General features: G+C 45.9%; 3 protein-coding genes and 4 long non-coding RNA genes across 8 annotated transcripts in view; 5 read left to right on the top strand and 2 right to left on the bottom strand.

Annotated features, from left to right (window-relative positions):
• LOC132445636 (procollagen C-endopeptidase enhancer 2-like) overlaps positions 1-2,707 on the top strand; it is an 11,426-nt gene extending 8,719 nt beyond the window's left edge. The window contains exons 6-9 of the mRNA XM_060035724.1: positions 86-912; positions 1,002-1,085; positions 1,488-1,658; positions 1,953-2,707. Of these exons, the coding sequence (XP_059891707.1) occupies positions 86-912; positions 1,002-1,085; positions 1,488-1,658; positions 1,953-2,083 (1,213 nt within the window). The 3' untranslated portion in view covers positions 2,084-2,707. The remainder of the gene's footprint in view (positions 1-85; positions 913-1,001; positions 1,086-1,487; positions 1,659-1,952) is intronic.
• Positions 2,272-6,941, bottom strand: LOC132445638 (transmembrane protein 272-like). The gene is made up of 4 exons (XM_060035727.1): positions 6,710-6,941; positions 6,115-6,165; positions 3,598-3,804; positions 2,272-2,982 (listed from the first exon to the last, which is right to left on the bottom strand). The coding sequence occupies exons 1-4, from the start codon at positions 6,771-6,773 to the stop codon at positions 2,774-2,776; spliced, it is 531 nt and encodes a 176-aa protein (XP_059891710.1). The 5' UTR covers positions 6,774-6,941; the 3' UTR covers positions 2,272-2,773.
• LOC132445642 (uncharacterized) lies at positions 3,861-5,254 on the top strand. Its single transcript, XR_009522672.1, has 2 exons — positions 3,861-4,753; positions 4,794-5,254. It is a non-coding gene; the product is annotated as an uncharacterized LOC132445642 (long non-coding RNA).
• Positions 6,942-7,890: 949 nt separating the features above from the next.
• LOC132445640 (uncharacterized) lies at positions 7,891-8,788 on the top strand. The gene is made up of 2 exons (XR_009522670.1): positions 7,891-7,964; positions 8,253-8,788. It is a non-coding gene; the product is annotated as an uncharacterized LOC132445640 (long non-coding RNA).
• LOC132445637 (transmembrane protein 272-like) lies at positions 8,567-18,101 on the bottom strand. Of its 2 annotated transcripts, XM_060035725.1 has the most exons (5): positions 17,950-18,101; positions 13,002-13,143; positions 12,407-12,457; positions 9,893-10,099; positions 8,567-9,278 (listed from the first exon to the last, which is right to left on the bottom strand). In XM_060035725.1, the coding sequence occupies exons 2-5, from the start codon at positions 13,063-13,065 to the stop codon at positions 9,070-9,072; spliced, it is 531 nt and encodes a 176-aa protein (XP_059891708.1). In that variant the 5' UTR covers positions 13,066-13,143; positions 17,950-18,101; the 3' UTR covers positions 8,567-9,069. The 2 variants fall into 2 exon arrangements, with proteins under 2 accessions (XP_059891708.1, XP_059891709.1); XM_060035726.1 differs by lacking the exon at positions 17,950-18,101 and having other exon boundaries at positions 13,002-13,166.
• LOC132445643 (uncharacterized) lies at positions 10,968-11,546 on the top strand. The gene is made up of 2 exons (XR_009522673.1): positions 10,968-11,045; positions 11,086-11,546. It is a non-coding gene; the product is annotated as an uncharacterized LOC132445643 (long non-coding RNA).
• On the top strand, positions 14,988-16,825 carry LOC132445641 (uncharacterized). The gene is made up of 2 exons (XR_009522671.1): positions 14,988-16,240; positions 16,346-16,825. It is a non-coding gene; the product is annotated as an uncharacterized LOC132445641 (long non-coding RNA).
• Positions 18,102-19,395: the final 1,294 nt, after the last annotated feature.

Here is a 19,395-nt window from a genome sequence, read left to right as displayed (position 1 = left end):
CCTCCCCTCTTTCCTCTTGCCTCTCCTCCTCCCTTTCTCCTCCTCTCTTCCTCCTCTCTCGCTCTCTTCCTCTTCCTCTCTACAGAACCATCGTGACCAACGGCAACGAGCTGCTGGTGCAGTTTGTGTCCGACCTCAGCGTGACCTCTGATGGCTTCATGGCGTTCTACTCCAGTGTGCCCCGGGGGGCGCGGGCCCCCGGCCCCGGGGGGGACTTCATCTACAGCCCCAACACGGTCTCCAGGACCCAGAGACCAGCATCCCAACCCACCCCCAAGCCCACCAGACCCGCCCCCAAGCCCAGACCGAGACCTGGGACCAGACCTGCAGCCAGACGCCCTGTAGCTAAACCTAGCGCTAAACCCAAAGCAGCTAAACCTAGTGCTAAACCCAAAGCAGCTAAACCTAGCGCTAAACCCAAAGCAGCTAAACCTAGTGCTAAACCTAAAGTAGCTAAACCCAAAGTAGCTAAACCCACCCCCAAACCTAAAGTAGCTAAACCCCCCGCTAAACCCAAAGCAGCTAAACCCACTCACAAACCCAAAGTAGCCAAACCCACCGCTAAACCAAAAGTTGCTAAACCTAAGGCGTATAAGCCCAGGATTAAAACTACAGCAAAGCCATGGCCTAATTTCAAGCTTAAAGCCACGGCAAAAACGAAGTTGAACAAGTTCAAACCGACGCCAAAACCAAGTATGAAATCTACAGTAAAGCCCTCGAAGGCTAAAGCTAAGGTTAAGCCCACCCCAAAACCGCTAGCCACGCCAGTGAGGCCGACTCATAAAGGAGCGGTTCAAATCGGCGCTAGACCCGTGGTGAAACCTAACATCCCACCAAAGGGCAAGCCTAAAGTTCCAGCTAAACCTGTAGACGGCAAGACCACGACCAAGAAACCAGCCCTGATTAAGAAACGTAAGTGTCAGTGGAAGTGCATTAGGTACAATATTTACTTGTGTGCCCATGAGTTTCTGGGTCTTCATTGACTACACGTTTCGCTGCAGTTCTAGCATCTGTGAACCCGCAGTGTAACCAAGCGTGCAAACGAATAGGAACCCTGCAGTCCAACTTCTGCCCACAGGACTACGGTGAGTCACCTCCATCCTTATCTCGTATCTGAAGTACTACCGTGTCATAGAAGAGCCTGGGCCTGAAGCCAAAAACAGAAAGATGCCTTGTTTCCAATTTCCAAGTATTCCGCTGCTGAGGAACACATTTACATGAGTGGATGGACCTTTTAAGGGGATTTATTCAGTGTATTTCTGCCGTATACATGGTGCCTTTTTAACACTTCTGAATAATATTACGTCACCCTGAGGCGCGATCCTGGTTCACGATTCAAAACATTGCTCTTGCATCATAAACAGGGCAGCAAAAGCAGCATGTGCCTTCTTTGGCCTGGTGTTGGTATTTGAGGCTGTACTCTCTCAACCCTCCCTCACTCTCTGACTCAGCCCTCTCTCCCCTCACCCTCTCATCCCAATCCCCAGTGATCGCGGGCAGGGTTTCCTCTCTGACGCCCGGGGCCAGGGGCAGCGTGGTGGCGGAGATGTCCGTTATCAAGGCTTACAAGACAGGAGGCCTGAAGCTCCTCAAGACAGGTCCCGCCGTCTCCGTAAAGCTCAGCTCCACCTGCAGGAGGTGTCCTGGGCTGCAGACAGGTGAGGCTACGGGCTAGGGCTCCTACTGGTATGTGTCGAGGTGTCCCTGAGCGAGACGCCTCACCCTGACTGCTCCTGACGAGCTGGCTGTTGCCTTTCATGGTCGACACCGCCGTCGGCCTGTGAATGAATGGTTGGAAGACGCTTGGATTCAAGCGTCAGAAAGATCCCCTCAATGTAAATGTAAATCGACCACCCCCTACCGTCCGTAGTCCTAACCTGCCTGCTGTCCCAGAGCGATAGACGAAGGCCTGCTCCTTAACAACATGTATCTGAATCCACCCCCTCTCTCAGGTCGGACCTATGTGTTGATGGGGAAGGTGGACTCCCAGGGTGGAGGACTGCTGACGCCCTCCAGCTTCACTCTCCTCTATAAGCCCGCCCACGCCAAGGCGCTGGCCAATTACGTCCGGAAGACCTGCTGACATCACTGGCCTGGTCACTAACCAGAGAAGCAATGCTGTCCCTACCTCACCTTTACACTCAAATAGAGGGGAAATAGGGTCATAAACATCCTGCATGAATGACTAAGGGTAGAAATACTGACGTCAACAATATGAAAACGTTTTAGAACGTAAAGAGAGAAATAAACGTAACAGAAGATATTAGAAGATATTTTGTATGTACATTTTATTTCTGTGATTAAACGATGCATATCATTTATCGAAAGGCAGTGGTTGGTGTCTAATATCTTCACCGTTAACTTTAACAATGTTCATACATTGTATCAGATTTAACTTAAACATTGAAAGATTCTTTCTCGCCACGTAAACAGTAACATAAATATAAACAAAACAATTCAAGCTAAAATTCCAAACTCTCCCTACTGCAAAATAGCACATTAACACTCACACCATCATATGATCGTCCTATTGCATAGACATGTCATTACTGCACAAATCAAAGAAAAACTAAATCATGGAACAAACTTAAAAAAGCTTCAATCATGATTCTAAATTATCTATGGCTTCAAATGTGGTCGTCTCCACAACTCAGTAACTTACAGTACAACCCAATCGTATCATCACCATGCCTAAAGAGAAAATGGGCATCGTTCTTAAAAAATGGCAACAAGCAAGACTTTATTTCTAATTTGATAACCGCGGGCCTTGAGTCTAGACGTTGTCGTCGGGGTCGGCCCGGCCGAAGGCGCAGAAGCACAGCAGAGTGCAGCACCCCCCCAGCAGGAACAGGCCCAGCAGGATGTACAGCAGCGTGGTGGTCCAGAAGGCAAACAGGTACAGCGTCTTGTGGCAGTACGGCTCCACGGCCGTGGTGGTGTGGTCGTAGTTGGGCTGGTAGATGGAGTAGATCCACACATTTCCTGTAGGGACGACGGCATGCAGCACAAGAAGAGTCATTTAACACAACATGCTTACTGTTAGCATTAACCATTAACCAGAAGCGCGGGCATGTGATTGAACACACCACCCGCCTACTGTAAGAACCGGTACAAACAGCAGCTAGCGGTCGGCTTCTACCAGGCTATTAGCTTTCCTGGTATTGCTCTGAGAGCAATTAGGGTCGATTGGGTCAATTCCACTCTTGTAAACGGGTGGACACAACAATGCACAGGCTTAATGATTTAATGTATTTTAAAGGCACTTCATGACAGTCCATTTTTGTATTTATTAAGAAGGAAAGAGGGGGGGGGGGGGCAGAGTGGACGACGCTGCACAACATTTAAAGGAATCCACACCACGGTCAGTAGATTGACCTCATATCAGACCTCTAGTGCACAGTGGCACGTGAAGGCTAACTAACAGAACACCTTTCAATCAGAGAGAGGAAGGGAGATATCACCAGGCACAAGAACTTAATCAAATGCCTTTTAAATGCAGTAATACAATGGTAAACAAGGTTCTGTCCTGTGCATATCATACGGTCCATCGTTCCACGACGAGGGTCGTGTGAACCAAGGACTACAACGGGAGCGTACCGGCGATGAACCAGCAGAAGAGGAAGAGCGAGGTCAGGGAGTTCCAGGTGGCACACACACGGCCGAGCGCCGTGCTGGAGCCGTCCTCCGCCTGCTGGGAGCAGGGCAGGCAGCTGAGCAGGCTGAGCATCAGGCCGAACACCCCCACCACCACCAGGTAGACGGGGATGAGGCGCTGCCGGGGACACTGGTGCAGGTACAGGGAGCCTAGAGGGGACAGGACTCAGAGTGAGGCTCAGCCTCAGGCGCCCCCCCCCCCCCCCCCCCCCCAGCAGGTAGAGGGGACACTGGTGCAGGGAGCAGAGTGAGAGGGACATTCGTTCTGCTGATTATTTTCTATTTGTATTGGTTTGTTTTCGTGTTCTTCGACCACTAATCTTGGACTCATTGCCTCCCCCTGCTGGTCTCTCTTTGTGGTTGTCCATCGGTCTGCTTCCTGCCTTCTGGCCCTGCTCCCCGGTTCCTGGTTGGGTTGGTACTGCCCAGACTTGCTCGGCTAGTCAGTTTGTTCTGCCATGTTCCTGCCTGCCTGCTTGCCCTATTCCGGATTTATCTACGTTTTTACTTTGCCTGCCCCTGGACTGCTCTCCTGAACGGGGACCTGGCTTTCCTTTCTCTTTTGGCTTTTGTCATCAGCGGCCTTGTGCCCTTTTTGTTTTCCCCATTTCCTCCTGAGAAGTAGATAAATATTTTTGAGCTTCTGCATTTGCATTTGGTTTCAGTTTTCGCATTAACCTGGCAACTGTCCTGTACTGTATTTTTGCATCCACGTTTCTGAAATCCATAAAGAACGTGATGGATCCATAAGGAGTCCATAAAAAACGTGATGGATCCATAAGGAGTCCATAAAGAACGTGATGGATCCATAAGGAGTCCATAAAGAACGTGACGAATCCATAAGGAGTCCATAAAGAACGTGATGGATCCATAAGGAGTCCATAAAGAACGTGACGGATCCATAAGGAGTCCATAAAGAACGTGATGATCCATAAGGAGTCCATAAAGAACGTGATGGATCCATAAGGAGTCCATAAAGAACGTGATGATCCATAAGGAGTCCATAAAGGTCACGCAGTGCTCCTCTGCCTGCTCGTGGTCACGGTGCCTGGGTCTCCCACCCATGGCCGTCAGTATTGGTTCATAGACTCACCACTAGGTCCATGGCGGTCAGTATTGGTTCATAGACTCACCACTAGGTCCATGGCGGTCAGTATTGGTTCAGGGCCTCACCACTAGATCCATGCCCGTCAGAATTGGTTCAGGGCCCTCAGGCCTTCTGAGTTATTCTGCTATAGCACTCCGGAGCTCGCGCTAACCGTCTTCTCCCTGAGACCAGTCCGACCGCCGGCCGGGGCTACCCACATGCTGCCTGACCCCCCTCCTCTGGGCCCTGCCATTCATATTCATATTTGTTGCCCTCGGTCGCTGACAGAACCATCTGATCTTAAAGGGGACAGGTTATACCACCAGTAAGTGTGAGTGTGATTAGCCCTAGGGCTGCTCGATTGTGGAAAGAATCATAATCACGATTATTTTGGTCAATATTAAAACGATTATTTTTGAGTTTGAAAACATGATGTATTTATTCAGCAAGTCTCTCCCAAAAACACTTTGTAACTGAGGACTTTTAAATTTTGCCTTGAAAAACGACACAAAATGGTCAAAAAGAAAATGTTCAAATCTAAAGTAATGTACAGATATGTATCAAACTGTTCTGTACTTTCTATAAAACATTGAATTAAAAAAATTGAAACAAAATTCGAAAATCGATTAGTTTTGTTATCGTTAATCTGATTAATTACCCAGCCCTAATTAGCCTTTACAAGCCTTTTTGAAAATCTGCCTCTTCTGACATCCCAAGTGGGCGCATCCACACTCACACCTGGTGGTGTAATAGGTCCTCTTCAGGTGGGGAAATGGGGGTGGGGACAGGGTTGTCCCTGGTGTGGTGTCTCTCTGAGGACCACTGAGGACAGGATTGTCCTGGTGTGGTGTCTCTCTGAGGACCACTGGGGACAGGGTTGTCCCTGGTGTGGTGTCTCTCTGAGGACAGGGTTGTCCTGGTGTGGTGTCTCTCTGAGGACCACTGGGGACAGGGTTGTCCCTGGTGGGGTGTCTCTCTGAGGACAGGGTTGTCCCTGGTGGGGTGTCTCTCTGAGGACAGGGTTGTCCTGGTGTGGTGTCTCTCTGAGGACCACTGAGGACAGGGTAGCCCACTAAAAGGCTTATGAATGGATTATCTTTATATACACTGGATGTATTAGGGGAGGGGGGAATCATTCAGACACGGGTGATCTATAGCAGTTTAGTTCAGTTTGAAATGATTCGTATTGGCCTCTTCTAAGAAGATAAATTGAAAATAAATAAAGTTGCATCTCTAAGCCTCATATTCTGGTTGCATTATTTCCCAACCACTGTCAGTTCAAAGGTTTAGACCGCAGGCCATGCACAGGAAGTGATTATGGTCTTGTGATGTCCTGTATTGGGCAACAACATTAAAAATTAGCGTGAACTCACCGATGACAATCTGTGCCACAGGGAGAGCACACACTATCAGCTTCGACAGTGCTGAAAATAAACAGAAGGAAGCTGAATGACTTTGCTGTTGGCCAGCAGTGCATATATTTCTCTACATTATGACATCCAACAACTAGTGGGTCCCTAGTAGTGGTTAGGAGCAGGATAGTCCCAACCATGCTTTCCCATGTATGCCCCTGTATTTATATCACAGCATATTCTAGTACTACTGATTGGTTGATTAGAGTCCATGGGTCTCTTTCTATAGAGGGACACCTCTTCCTTATAGCAGTCCAAAAACAATGCGTTACAAATCCAACATTACCTACAGCGGTCAAATACAGCTATCTACCAGATGTTTCCCAATGCAAAAACAATATGCTCAAAGCCCCCGGATGATTCAATATAATTGCTGCTTTAAGTCGATTAATCCCAATAATATTATAGATATTAGCGGAATAAACCACTCAGAGATGTCCTTTTCGTCGGCCACATCCCAAGCCCAGCTCCATGTCGTTTTAGGGCCTGTTGGTTTATTCACTCCACATCTGATCTCTACATCTAGGAGGCACTAAAGCATGTTCTCTATACCCACCGAGTACGGCCGTGGGGGGCTGGGGCCGGTTGCGGAGCCGTCCAATAAGAGCTTGACTTGACATCGTCCCAGGAGGCTGTCAATCTCACACACACACAAACCAAAACACACACACACACGCACGCCCTGTAGTGACAGAGCTCTGACACACACAGGAATCACAGGCAAATCAATTTTCACATGAACATTTTACCACACAACTCCTGCCCCACCCTGGCAAACATGTGCGAGGTTCAACACACACACACACACACACACACACACACACACACACACACACACACACACACACACACACACACACACACACACACACACACACACACGAGATCTTCAGCAGATAAGTTCAAGTGTTTCAACGCACACACGATTTTCTTCCTATATTTACAATTCTCTCTACGAAGCCGGTGGGGCAACATTCTCTCCTAGCATTGTACCTGTGTTGGTGTTCCTTCCCCCCTACCTACTACCTCTTAACAAAAGAAGGGGGGCAAGACGTTATGTTAAGTTGGGCATGTTCACGCAACGCAAAGACCGCGCAGTTGCTTCGACGTAGTCATGAACCTTTATGGTTCTATGTCGGGTTCACGTGTCGCTATGCATGTCCGTGGTAGAGAGAGAACAAATAGTTGATCTTTGTCTGTGCATGCTATTACTCTACAATTGGTCTACTACTAGAAGTTTTGAGTATGGTATGGCATGGATTCTTGCAACTTGAAAGCTGAATACGACTCAAACAAAGTGCAACAAAAACACAAGATGACCATGATGACCGAATAGAAAACGTCTCCACATTTTATGGATAACTAGTGAGTAAAAAAAAAGGTTACGGCTATGAAGGCAAAAGTTACATGTTTTGCCTTTAAATTTTTTTACATACAAAGCTTATTGCCGGAAATTATGCAGTTAGCGGACCAATCACAGCCCTTGCGGCTGCGTGGCCTCGACGCAAGGTGAAAACACTTTTGGGAGGCGCACGTCAGGCACTTGCGGTGGACGCAAGGAGGGTTCGCAAGGGCGTAACGGGTCCTTAACCCCCTTGCGTTGCTTCAACGTGGAACCATAAAGAGCCCTTTGGTCAAGAGATCAGCTGCTGCATTGATCAACCTCGACGTACATTGATTCTTAAAATGAAGAATCAATGTCTAAAATCTTATAATTTGTTGGATATTCCTGAGCAATCTTCATAGTACAGGTCCCGCCGTCTCCGTAAAGCTCAGCTCCACCTGCAGGAGGTGTCCTGGGCTGCAGACAGGTGAGGCTACGGGCTAGGGCTCCTACTGGTATGTGTCGAGGTGTCCCTGAGCGAGACGCCTCACCCTGACTGCTCCTGACGAGCTGGCTGTTGCCTTTCATGGTCGACACCGCCGTCGGCCTGTGAATGAATGGTTGGAAGACGCTTGGATTCAAGCGTCAGAAAGATCCCCTCAATGTAAATCGACCAACCCCTACCGTCCGTAGTCCTAACCTGCCTGCTGTCCCAGAGCGATAGACGAAGGCCTGCTCCTTAACAACATGTATCTGAATCCACCCCCTCTCTCAGGTCGGACCTATGTGTTGATGGGGAAGGTGGACTCCCAGGGTGGAGGACTGCTGACGCCCTCCAGCTTCACTCTCCTCTATAAGCCCGCCCACGCCAAGGCGCTGGCCAATTACGTCCGGAAGACCTGCTGACATCACTGGCCTGGTCACAGAGAAGCAATGCTGTCCCTACCTCACCTTTACACTTAAATAGAGGGGAAATAGGGTCATAAACATCCTGTATGAATGACTAAGGGTAGAAATACTGACGTCAACAATATGAAAACGTTTTAGAACGTAAAGAGAGAAATAAACGTAACAGAAGATATTAGAAGATATTTTGTATGTACATTTTATTTCTGTGATTAAACGATGCATATCATTTATCGAAAGGCAGTGGTTGGTGTCTAATATCTTCACCGTTAACTTTAACAATGTTCATACATTGTATCAGATTTAACTTAAAACATTGAAAGATTCTTTCTCGCCACGTAAACAGTAACATAAATATAAACAAAACAATTCAAGCTAAAATTCCAAACTCTCCCTACTGCAAAATAGCACATTAACACTCACACCATCATATGATCGTCCTATTGCATAGACATGTCATTACTGCACAAATCAAAGAAAAACTATATCATGGAACAAACTTAAAAAAGCTTCAATCATGATTCTAAATTATCTATGGCTTCAAATGTGGTCGTCTCCACAACTCAGTAACTTACAGTACAACCCAATCGTATCATCACCATGCCTAAAGAGAAAATGGGCATCGTTCTTAAAAAATGGCAACAAGCAAGACTTTATTTCTAATTTGATAACCGCGGGCCTTGAGTCTAGACGTTGTCGTCGGGGTCGGCCCGGCCGAAGGCGCAGAAGCACAGCAGAGTGCAGCACCCCCCCAGCAGGAACAGGCCCAGCAGGATGTACAGCAGCGTGGTGGTCCAGAAGGCAAACAGGTACAGCGTCTTGTGGCAGTACGGCTCCACGGCCGTGGTGGTGTGGTCGTAGTTGGGCTGGTAGATGGAGTAGATCCACACATTTCCTGTAGGGACGACGGCATGCAGCACAAGAAGAGTCATTTAACACAACATGCTTACTGTTAGCATTAACCATTAACCAGAAGCGCGGGCATGTGATTGAACACACCACCCGCCTACTGTAAGAACCGGTACAAACAGCAGCTAGCGGTCGGCTTCTACCAGGCTATTAGCTTTCCTGGTATTGCTCTGAGAGCAATTAGGGTCGATTGGGTCAATTCCACTCTTGTAAACGGGTGGACACAACAATGCACAGGCTTAATGATTTAATGTATTTTAAAGGCACTTCATGACAGTCCATTTTTGTATTTATTAAGAAGGAAAGAGGGGGGGGGGGGCAGAGTGGACGACGCTGCACAACATTTAAAGGAATCCACACCACGGTCAGTAGATTGACCTCATATCAGACCTCTAGTGCACAGTGGCACGTGAAGGCTAACTAACAGAACACCTTTCAATCAGAGAGAGGAAGGGAGATATCACCAGGCACAAGAACTTAATCAAATGCCTTTTAAATGCAGTAATACAATGGTAAACAAGGTTCTGTCCTGTGCATATCATACGGTCCATCGTTCCACGACGAGGGTCGTGTGAACCAAGGACTACAACGGGAGCGTACCGGCGATGAACCAGCAGAAGAGGAAGAGCGAGGTCAGGGAGTTCCAGGTGGCACACACACGGCCGAGCGCCGTGCTGGAGCCGTCCTCCGCCTGCTGGGAGCAGGGCAGGCAGCTGAGCAGGCTGAGCATCAGGCCGAACACCCCCACCACCACCAGGTAGACGGGGATGAGGCGCTGCCGGGGACACTGGTGCAGGTACAGGGAGCCTAGAGGGGACAGGACTCAGAGTGAGGCTCAGCCTCAGGCGCCCCCCCCCCCCCCCCCCCAGCAGGTAGAGGGGACACTGGTGCAGGGAGCAGAGTGAGAGGGACATTCGTTCTGCTGATTATTTTCTATTTGTATTGGTTTGTTTTCGTGTTCTTCGACCACTAATCTTGGACTCATTGCCTCCCCCTGCTGGTCTCTCTTTGTGGTTGTCCATCGGTCTGCTTCCTGCCTTCTGGCCCTGCTCCCCGGTTCCTGGTTGGGTTGGTACTGCCCAGACTTGCTCGGCTAGTCAGTTTGTTCTGCCATGTTCCTGCCTGCCTGCTTGCCCTATTCCGGATTTATCTACGTTTTTACTTTGCCTGCCCCTGGACTGCTCTCCTGAACGGGGACCTGGCTTTCCTTTCTCTTTTGGCTTTTGTCATCAGCGGCCTTGTGCCCTTTTTGTTTTCCCCATTTCCTCCTGAGAAGTAGATAAATATTTTTGAGCTTCTGCATTTGCATTTGGTTTCAGTTTTCGCATTAACCTGGCAACTGTCCTGTACTGTATTTTTGCATCCACGTTTCTGAAATCCATAAAGAACGTGATGGATCCATAAGGAGTCCATAAAAAACGTGATGGATCCATAAGGAGTCCATAAAGAACGTGATGGATCCATAAGGAGTCCATAAAGAACGTGACGAATCCATAAGGAGTCCATAAAGAACGTGATGGATCCATAAGGAGTCCATAAAGAACGTGACGGATCCATAAGGAGTCCATAAAGAACGTGATGATCCATAAGGAGTCCATAAAGAACGTGATGGATCCATAAAGAGTCCATAAAGAACGTGATGATCCATAAGGAGTCCATAAAGGTCACGCAGTGCTCCTCTGCCTGCTCGTGGTCACGGTGCCTGGGTCTCCCACCCATGGCCGTCAGTATTGGTTCATAGACTCACCACTAGGTCCATGGCGGTCAGTATTGGTTCATAGACTCACCACTAGGTCCATGGCGGTCAGTATTGGTTCAGGGCCTCACCACTAGATCCATGCCCGTCAGAATTGGTTCAGGGCCCTCAGGCCTTCTGAGTTATTCTGCTATAGCACTCCGGAGCTCGCGCTAACCGTCTTCTCCCTGAGACCAGTCCGACCGCCGGCCGGGGCTACCCACATGCTGCCTGACCCCCCTCCTCTGGGCCCTGCCATTCATATTCATATTTGTTGCCCTCGGTCGCTGACAGAACCATCTGATCTTAAAGGGGACAGGTTATACCACCAGTAAGTGTGAGTGTGATTAGCCCTAGGGCTGCTCGATTGTGGAAAGAATCATAATCACGATTATTTTGGTCAATATTAAAACGATTATTTTTGAGTTTGAAAACATGATGTATTTATTCAGCAAGTCTCTCCCAAAAACACTTTGTAACTGAGGACTTTTAAATTTTGCCTTGAAAAACGACACAAAATGGTCAAAAAGAAAATGTTCAAATCTAAAGTAATGTACAGATATGTATCAAACTGTTCTGTACTTTCTATAAAACATTGAATTAAAAAAATTGAAACAAAATTCGAAAATCGATTAGTTTTGTTATCGTTAATCTGATTAATTACCCAGCCCTAATTAGCCTTTACAAGCCTTTTTGAAAATCTGCCTCTTCTGACATCCCAAGTGGGCGCATCCACACTCACACCTGGTGGTGTAATAGGTCCTCTTCAGGTGGGGAAATGGGGGTGGGGACAGGGTTGTCCCTGGTGTGGTGTCTCTCTGAGGACCACTGAGGACAGGATTGTCCTGGTGTGGTGTCTCTCTGAGGACCACTGGGGACAGGGTTGTCCCTGGTGTGGTGTCTCTCTGAGGACAGGGTTGTCCTGGTGTGGTGTCTCTCTGAGGACCACTGGGGACAGGGTTGTCCCTGGTGGGGTGTCTCTCTGAGGACAGGGTTGTCCCTGGTGGGGTGTCTCTCTGAGGACAGGGTTGTCCTGGTGTGGTGTCTCTCTGAGGACCACTGAGGACAGGGTAGCCCACTAAAAGGCTTATGAATGGATTATCTTTATATACACTGGATGTATTGGGGGAGGGGGGAATCATTCAGACACGGGTGATCTATAGCAGTTTAGTTCAGTTTGAAATGATTCGTATTGGCCTCTTCTAAGAAGATAAATTGAAAATAAATAAAGTTGCATCTCTAAGCCTCATATTCTGGTTGCATTATTTCCCAACCACTGTCAGTTCAAAGGTTTAGACCGCAGGCCATGCACAGGAAGTGATTATGGTCTTGTGATGTCCTGTATTGGGCAACAACATTAAAAATTAGCGTGAACTCACCGATGACAATCTGTGCCACAGGGAGAGCACACACTATCAGCTTCGACAGTGCTGAAAATAAACAGAAGGAAGCTGAATGACTTTGCTGTTGGCCAGCAGTGCATATATTTCTCTACATTATGACATCCAACAACTAGTGGGTCCCTAGTAGTGGTTAGGAGCAGGATAGTCCCAACCATGCTTTCCCATGTATGCCCATGTATTTATATCACAGCATATTCTAGTACTACTGATTGGTTGATTAGAGTCCATGGGTCTCTTTCTATAGAGGGACACCTCTTCCTTATAGCAGTCCAAAAACAATGCGTTACAAATCCAACATTACCTACAGCGGTCAAATACAGCTATCTACCAGATGTTTCCCAATGCAAAAACAATATGCTCAAAGCCCCCGGATGATTCAATATAATTGCTGCTTTAAGTCGATTAATCCCAATAATATTATAGATATTAGCGGAATAAACCACTCAGAGATGTCCTTTTCGTCGGCCACATCCCAAGCCCAGCTCCATGTCGTTTTAGGGCCTGTTGGTTTATTCACTCCACATCTGATCTCTACATCTAGGAGGCACTAAAGCATGTTCTCTATACCCACCGAGTACGGCCGTGGGGGGCTGGGGCCGGTTGCGGAGCCGTCCAATAAGAGCTTGACTTGACATCGTCCCAGGAGGCTGTCAATCTCACACACACACAAACCAAAACACACACACACACGCACGCCCTGTAGTGACAGAGCTCTGACACACACAGGAATCACAGGCAAATCAATTTTCACATGAACATTTTACCACACAACTCCTGCCCCACCCTGGCAAACATGTGCGAGGTTCAACACACACACACACACACACACACACACACACACACACACACACACACACACACACACACACACACACACACACACACACACACACACACACACACACACACACACACACACACACACACACACACACGAGATCTTCAGCAGATAAGTTCAAGTGTTTCAACGCACACACGATTTTCTTCCTATATTTACAATTCTCTCTACGAAGCCGGTGGGGCAACATTCTCTCCTAGCATTGTACCTGTGTTGGTGTTCCTTCCCCCCTACCTACTACCTCTTAACAAAAGAAGGGGGGCAAGACGTTATGTTAAGTTGGGCATGTTCACGCAACGCAAAGACCGCGCAGCTGCTTCGACGTAGTCATGAACCTTTATGGTTCTATGTCGGGTTCACGTGTCGCTATGCATGTCCGTGGTAGAGAGAGAACAAATAGTTGATCTTTGTCTGTGCATGCTATTACTCTACAATTGGTCTACTACTAGAAGTTTTGAGTATGGTATGGCATGGATTCTTGCAACTTGAAAGCTGAATACGACTCAAACAAAGTGCAACAAAAACACAAGATGACCATGATGACCGAATAGAAAACGTCTCCACATTTTATGGATAACTAGTGAGTAAAAAAAAAGGTTACGGCTATGAAGGCAAAAGTTACATGTTTTGCCTTTAATTTTTTTTACATACAAAGCTTATTGCCGGAAATTATGCAGTTAGCGGACCAATCACAGCCCTTGCGGCTGCGTGGCCTCGACGCAAGGTGAAAACACTTTTGGGAGGCGCACGTCAGGCACTTGCGGTGGACGCAAGGAGGGTTCGCAAGGGCGTAACGGGTCCTTAACCCCCTTGCGTTGCTTCAACGTGGAACCATAAAGAGCCCTTTGGTCAAGAGATCAGCTGCTGCATTGATCAACCTCGACGTACATTGATTCTTAAAATGAAGAATCAATGTCTAAAATCTTATAATTTGTTGAATATTCCTGAGCAATCTTCATAGTATTTTTGTATACAATTTATTAGAGGTGACCCTTTTTGCTTATTTTTTGTGTCCTTATTTTCACAGTGAAGATTAGTTTAATTTCATGTTCAATATTCTTGAGGATTTTTTATTTATGTACGGAGGTAGACTATATTTTAGCCATATTTAGCTTTTTTAAGATTCCTCACATGAACACCTTTACACTTTATTTTGTTCATCCATACTTTGGACCAGAATTTGAGTGTGTAATAAGAAAAGTAAATAATTAAAAAGAAAATATTCTGAAACCTAGTTTGTTGCCCATGCATCACACATTGTTTCATTGCAATGTAGTATAGTAGAGCTATAATTGGGAGAAAAGCTGGTAAGCAAAGTAAAGGTAAATCAGTTAATACTGAACATGTCTTCAGTGATGTTTAGTATAGTAATGTCAATTAACAGGGCAACACTCGCTATGGGAACGAGGGGGGCACAAAACTCAATCAAAGGGCTAGAGAAGGTGTTGTGCCAATCTCTGCTACCCGTCAAATTCTGCTACCTAGTGGCTCTGCGCATGCGCTTACCGAAAATGCTTTGTATTATTAATCGACTCAAAAATGAGCATATTACCATACAATGTATCTCATTGTAAATTGTAATGCTTTTTAAATTGTTTTCTTTTGGTTGGTGCAGTGTGAATTGTGCAGTTGGTGGGCACATTTTGAGTGTGCTCAATATGGCCATGATAATAGCGCTGTATATATCTGCAAGAAATATCTCAAAATAAAATAAAGATTTGAGCTCATTGCTTGTTTTTATTATTGGATCTTTTGAATAGTTATTATCTATTTAATATATAAACCCACACATACAGAATCCAATTCACAAATATATTCAATTTTTTTTTACATTATATACATTGCACATACTGTACCCCTAAAATCGTCAATAGCCTATATACGTAATAAAACAGCATCAACAGTGTACATGGGGTGAGTAGTGATGTAAAATAACGTGATTCTGCTGTGGGAGCATTATTTGATAGAGGCAATTGGTCTATACACATATTGTACCCTTGACATATTCAATAAAGACGTTATAAACCAGCACCAAATATGCTCCCCCTTTTCTTAAAGTGTACATAAGGTGAGTATTGGTGTAAAATAACGTGAATCCGCAGTGGGAGAATTATTTGATTGAGCCGACTGGCCTACAGATCAAATACGCTTGGTAGGGTAGCGATCAAAAGAGTGGCGAAGTCACGCCCCTTCCGGTAAAGCCCATGGGACCTATGACATCGAAAAATATGAATGGGTTTCAATGGAGAGAAAGTAATTATTTTCTGGTCCCAGTCTTTATATGCCCTGGATTACACATATGTTGTTTATGGATTTAAATGATAATTTTCATGCAAAGAAAACTAAAAATTTTCGCGAAAAAGTTTGATATTGTTAGGTTTTGTTGTGTGCAGCCGCTTTGTGAACTACAACTCCTCGCTGCTCTCGACGCGAATGATATACGTCACCACCCGAACTTGGAACTAATGTCGATCTCTCTGCTCCACTTCACAGCTTTTTTCCAAGGGGAGGATAAAAGCATCGAAAGAGGTGAAAACCTTTATAAGTTTATAACTTTATGAGTTTCAGGTATGCTGATGGGCAAGGGCGTAACCACGCATTCTTTGGGGGGGGTCGTGCCCCCCCCAATGTTGAGAAAATACTAACCTGTCCCCCCCAATATACAGCAGGATAAAATGTAAAATATATGTTCTCTTTTTATGAACCCTGTCAATGGATCGGTCTCTTGTTATGTCTTATTTATTTTCAATTTATTTCCGTTTCTGTTAAGTGTGTGAATCCCCCCTCCTAATTGTACACTTGTGCGATTTAGTTTGAAACCACCTCGCGACTTTCCGCGTTGTCATGGTTACCCCACACTCTTTCTTCAGTGAGAGCCAAGAAAGTAAAGTTGAGTAATGGAGGATTTGAGGTTACCTAAAAAGCAGAAGAAACTGGACCAACAGCCAAGCATACGCAGTTTTTTTCAGACAGTAAGTAACTTGTAAAACGAGTAGCCTCATAAAAGCAGAATATTAAATATAGCTCATGAAGGTCAGTCGCTGTTCTTTTGATAAAATGACATGGTTACGATGCAGGCAGCACAGAGAGAGAAGGAGAGAGACAGGCATGCTGAAAGCAGTGGCCAGACAGGGACATGCTCTGAACATGCAGGTGATCAGGTGAGTCATTTGAATGTAAGTAACGTTATTTAACGTGTTGGAGAGGAGGTAACGGACAATTTAAGGTTACTTAAAAAGCGGATAAAACTGGACCAGCAGCCGAGCGTACACTATTCCTTTAGATGTGAATTCAAATGGTCAATGTAGTCCTCGAAACTATGTTCTAAATGTCCACATTTTCATATATAAATATAGAATTGTAGGCAATGCACTTAACAAATAATAATAAAAAATTGGACCCCCCCAATGTCTAAACCATGGTTACGCCCTTGCTGATGGGGAGATTGTCGGTCTTGTCCACGCCAGTCGCAGGGAGCGTGACGGCACGAGACATCTTTCACATTGTGTTTTCTCTACAGCCTTTAACTGAACATTTGCACAATAAACGGTCAAACTCTTGACATGAAAAATTATAATTTAAATCCACAAACAACATATGTGTTATCCGGGGCATATAAAGACTGGGACCAGAAAATGATTATAAATTACTTTCTCTCCATTGAAACCCATTCATATTTTTCGATGTCATAGGTCCCATGGGCTCTGCCGTAAGGGGCGTGACTTCGCCACTATCTGACAAGGGATCAGAAATTGGCAGAACCACGGCCCTGCGTTTAAGGTCATGTTTTCAGTGGTTTGCAAATAGAAAGACTACCATATGTTTTCGTCGTTGTAATGTGCATTTGCTGATCAAAGTTTAGATATGGTAAGGTTAGGTACGGGAACTTGGGACTTTATATTTGACTCATTTACGTTTATTTCAGACACGTTTGCGTAGACAGGATGCTTGGGCGCGGCCGGCTACACACACAGATAACGTTGAGGTTGACACAACCGTTGTATTTGATTTTGTTGATTGAGATTGCGATTTAAAAAAAAAGGTATGCAGTGATAGGCAGGACTTTAAGTCAGATGCGAATAATTTATTCGATTATTCTGAGCCTAGCCCTGTTTATAGGCCTACAAGTCCCAGCCCAACAGGTTGGACCGCATCTCTCCAGAATCACGTTCTCGCGTCTGTTGAGGTCCGAGACGTCAGAGCAGATCTTTACTTTTAACAACAGCAACATCATCTTATAAGGTCCATACAACAGAAGTAACGCTGTCCTGGTGGGCTGTCACATGGCTCCTCTCGGACTTTAGGTTGAACTTATCCCCGACTAGGAGACGATGTTTTCCCCTCACGTGACAGCATGAGGGGTTAATAGAGTTCTTAACTCATTTAGATACTGGCAGGACTAGCGAGCTTATCAGTGTTCATGTGCTCGGTGGCTTTGAAATTGTAACTTTTGTTTGATTAAACAAATGTTTTTGAAGTTATCTGACCGAACCTAAAGTCATAATTTGCATGCAACTGTGGACTGCCTGACGTTGCCGCCCCAGTTTCCCCTGAGCCTATACAACGTTTAAATAAGAACTGATTACAGTTTTGTAAATGTAATGAGTTGGGACTTGCTAGGAATACATTTAGTGTAAAACAGGTCCTGTGCATCGTTTCATAGGAAGTTCGGAACTCTTACCTCCGTGTGTCGAAGAAGTGCCCCTGCTGAGGAGTGAACTACAGCGGCGCTCAACAGACGGACCTCATCGCGGGACGGTATCTGACATGCACGCGCAGGGCACCTCCCCCTATGACGGCACGGCACCTCACCTCGGAATGGTATCATGCACGCCCAGGCAGGGTGTCTCGCTGTGGGAATGGATCTGACGGTTACGCGCAGGGCACCTCACCGTAGGACGGGAATCGGACATGCACGCGCAGGGTACCTCGCTGTGGGACGGGGTCTGACGGGCACGCGCAGGGCACCTCACCGTGGGACGGGAATCTGACGTGCACGCAAGGGCGTAACTTTGGTCTGAGAAGTGGCAGGGACTTAATAATCCAGGGGGTCTAGGGCAGGCGCGTGCCGTCCATATGGGCAGGTGGGCGGCGAACTCCCTGCAAAAGCATGCTCCCAAAAAAAAGTTCCTCAGTAAATCATTGCTCCGAGTTTATTTTTAATAATGTGATTGTCACATTAACTATCTATTGTTTCTGTAGGCTTTCCGACTATTTTTGGTCTGTTGATATCAAATTGATGGTGGCGATTCTAGTTGAGTTTAACGTGTCATGCAATGTGGGGCAGCGGAGCTCAGCGACCTCGTCCCTCCGTATGTTTCTCGCATAACCCTGCAGGCTGCAATAAGAATTGCAATCCGCGCTATAAAGTAGTCTGCCCCATGGTCAAATTCTACTGTTTAAAATCGAATTACTCCGCCTGTATCTTTCGGCATCGAAGCCTATTTATTTATTTATTTCAGCAGGTATTAAAATTGTATACCTGATTTCATCAGCTGTTATTGAGAAATATCTGATTTCAAAAGTGTTGTTATTGAGAGATTTGCACACATCGTCGGGCCAAGTTCCAAATCGAAGGTCTGCTTGATTGATGACTTGTGTTTCAACTTTTCATGTATTTACAATGCACTCGCTAAGCCTGTTGTTAAATTGTTGTTAGATTGTTAAAATAAAATATGGAAGAAATAACTTCCCTATAATGTCGAATTTGTCTTTTGAAATTTTTGACTTTGCAGAGTTGGTGTTTCCATTGCACATATGGCTATTCTAATTAGCCCGACATCATGACGAGTGTTGCGGATGGCACTTCAAAAGCGTGCAGTTACATTAGGCCATTAGTTTATTTTTAATTCTTACTCACAATTAGTTTAGTTGATTTGTTTTAATGTAGCTGAAAATATACACGTTAAAAATATAGATAAATTGTGGGTGTGGTCATACGCCAGTAGTTTCTGCCCCACCGAGATGAAGGGGCACCGCCCACTACTGGTCTGGGGGTACCCCAGAAAAGAAATAGTGATTTGAATACAATTTCCTGCGTTTCTACATACATTTAGGGACTACGGTAACCAATACAAAATCCGGTAAATAATTAAGTTCGACATCATGCTAAATTCTGCCCGAATAA

The sequence above is a fragment of the Gadus macrocephalus genome, chromosome 17 (assembly GCF_031168955.1).
Source record: "Gadus macrocephalus chromosome 17, ASM3116895v1".
Classification (NCBI taxonomy): Eukaryota; Metazoa; Chordata; class Actinopteri; order Gadiformes; family Gadidae; genus Gadus; species Gadus macrocephalus.
This window is presented reverse-complemented; position numbering and strand designations above follow the sequence as displayed.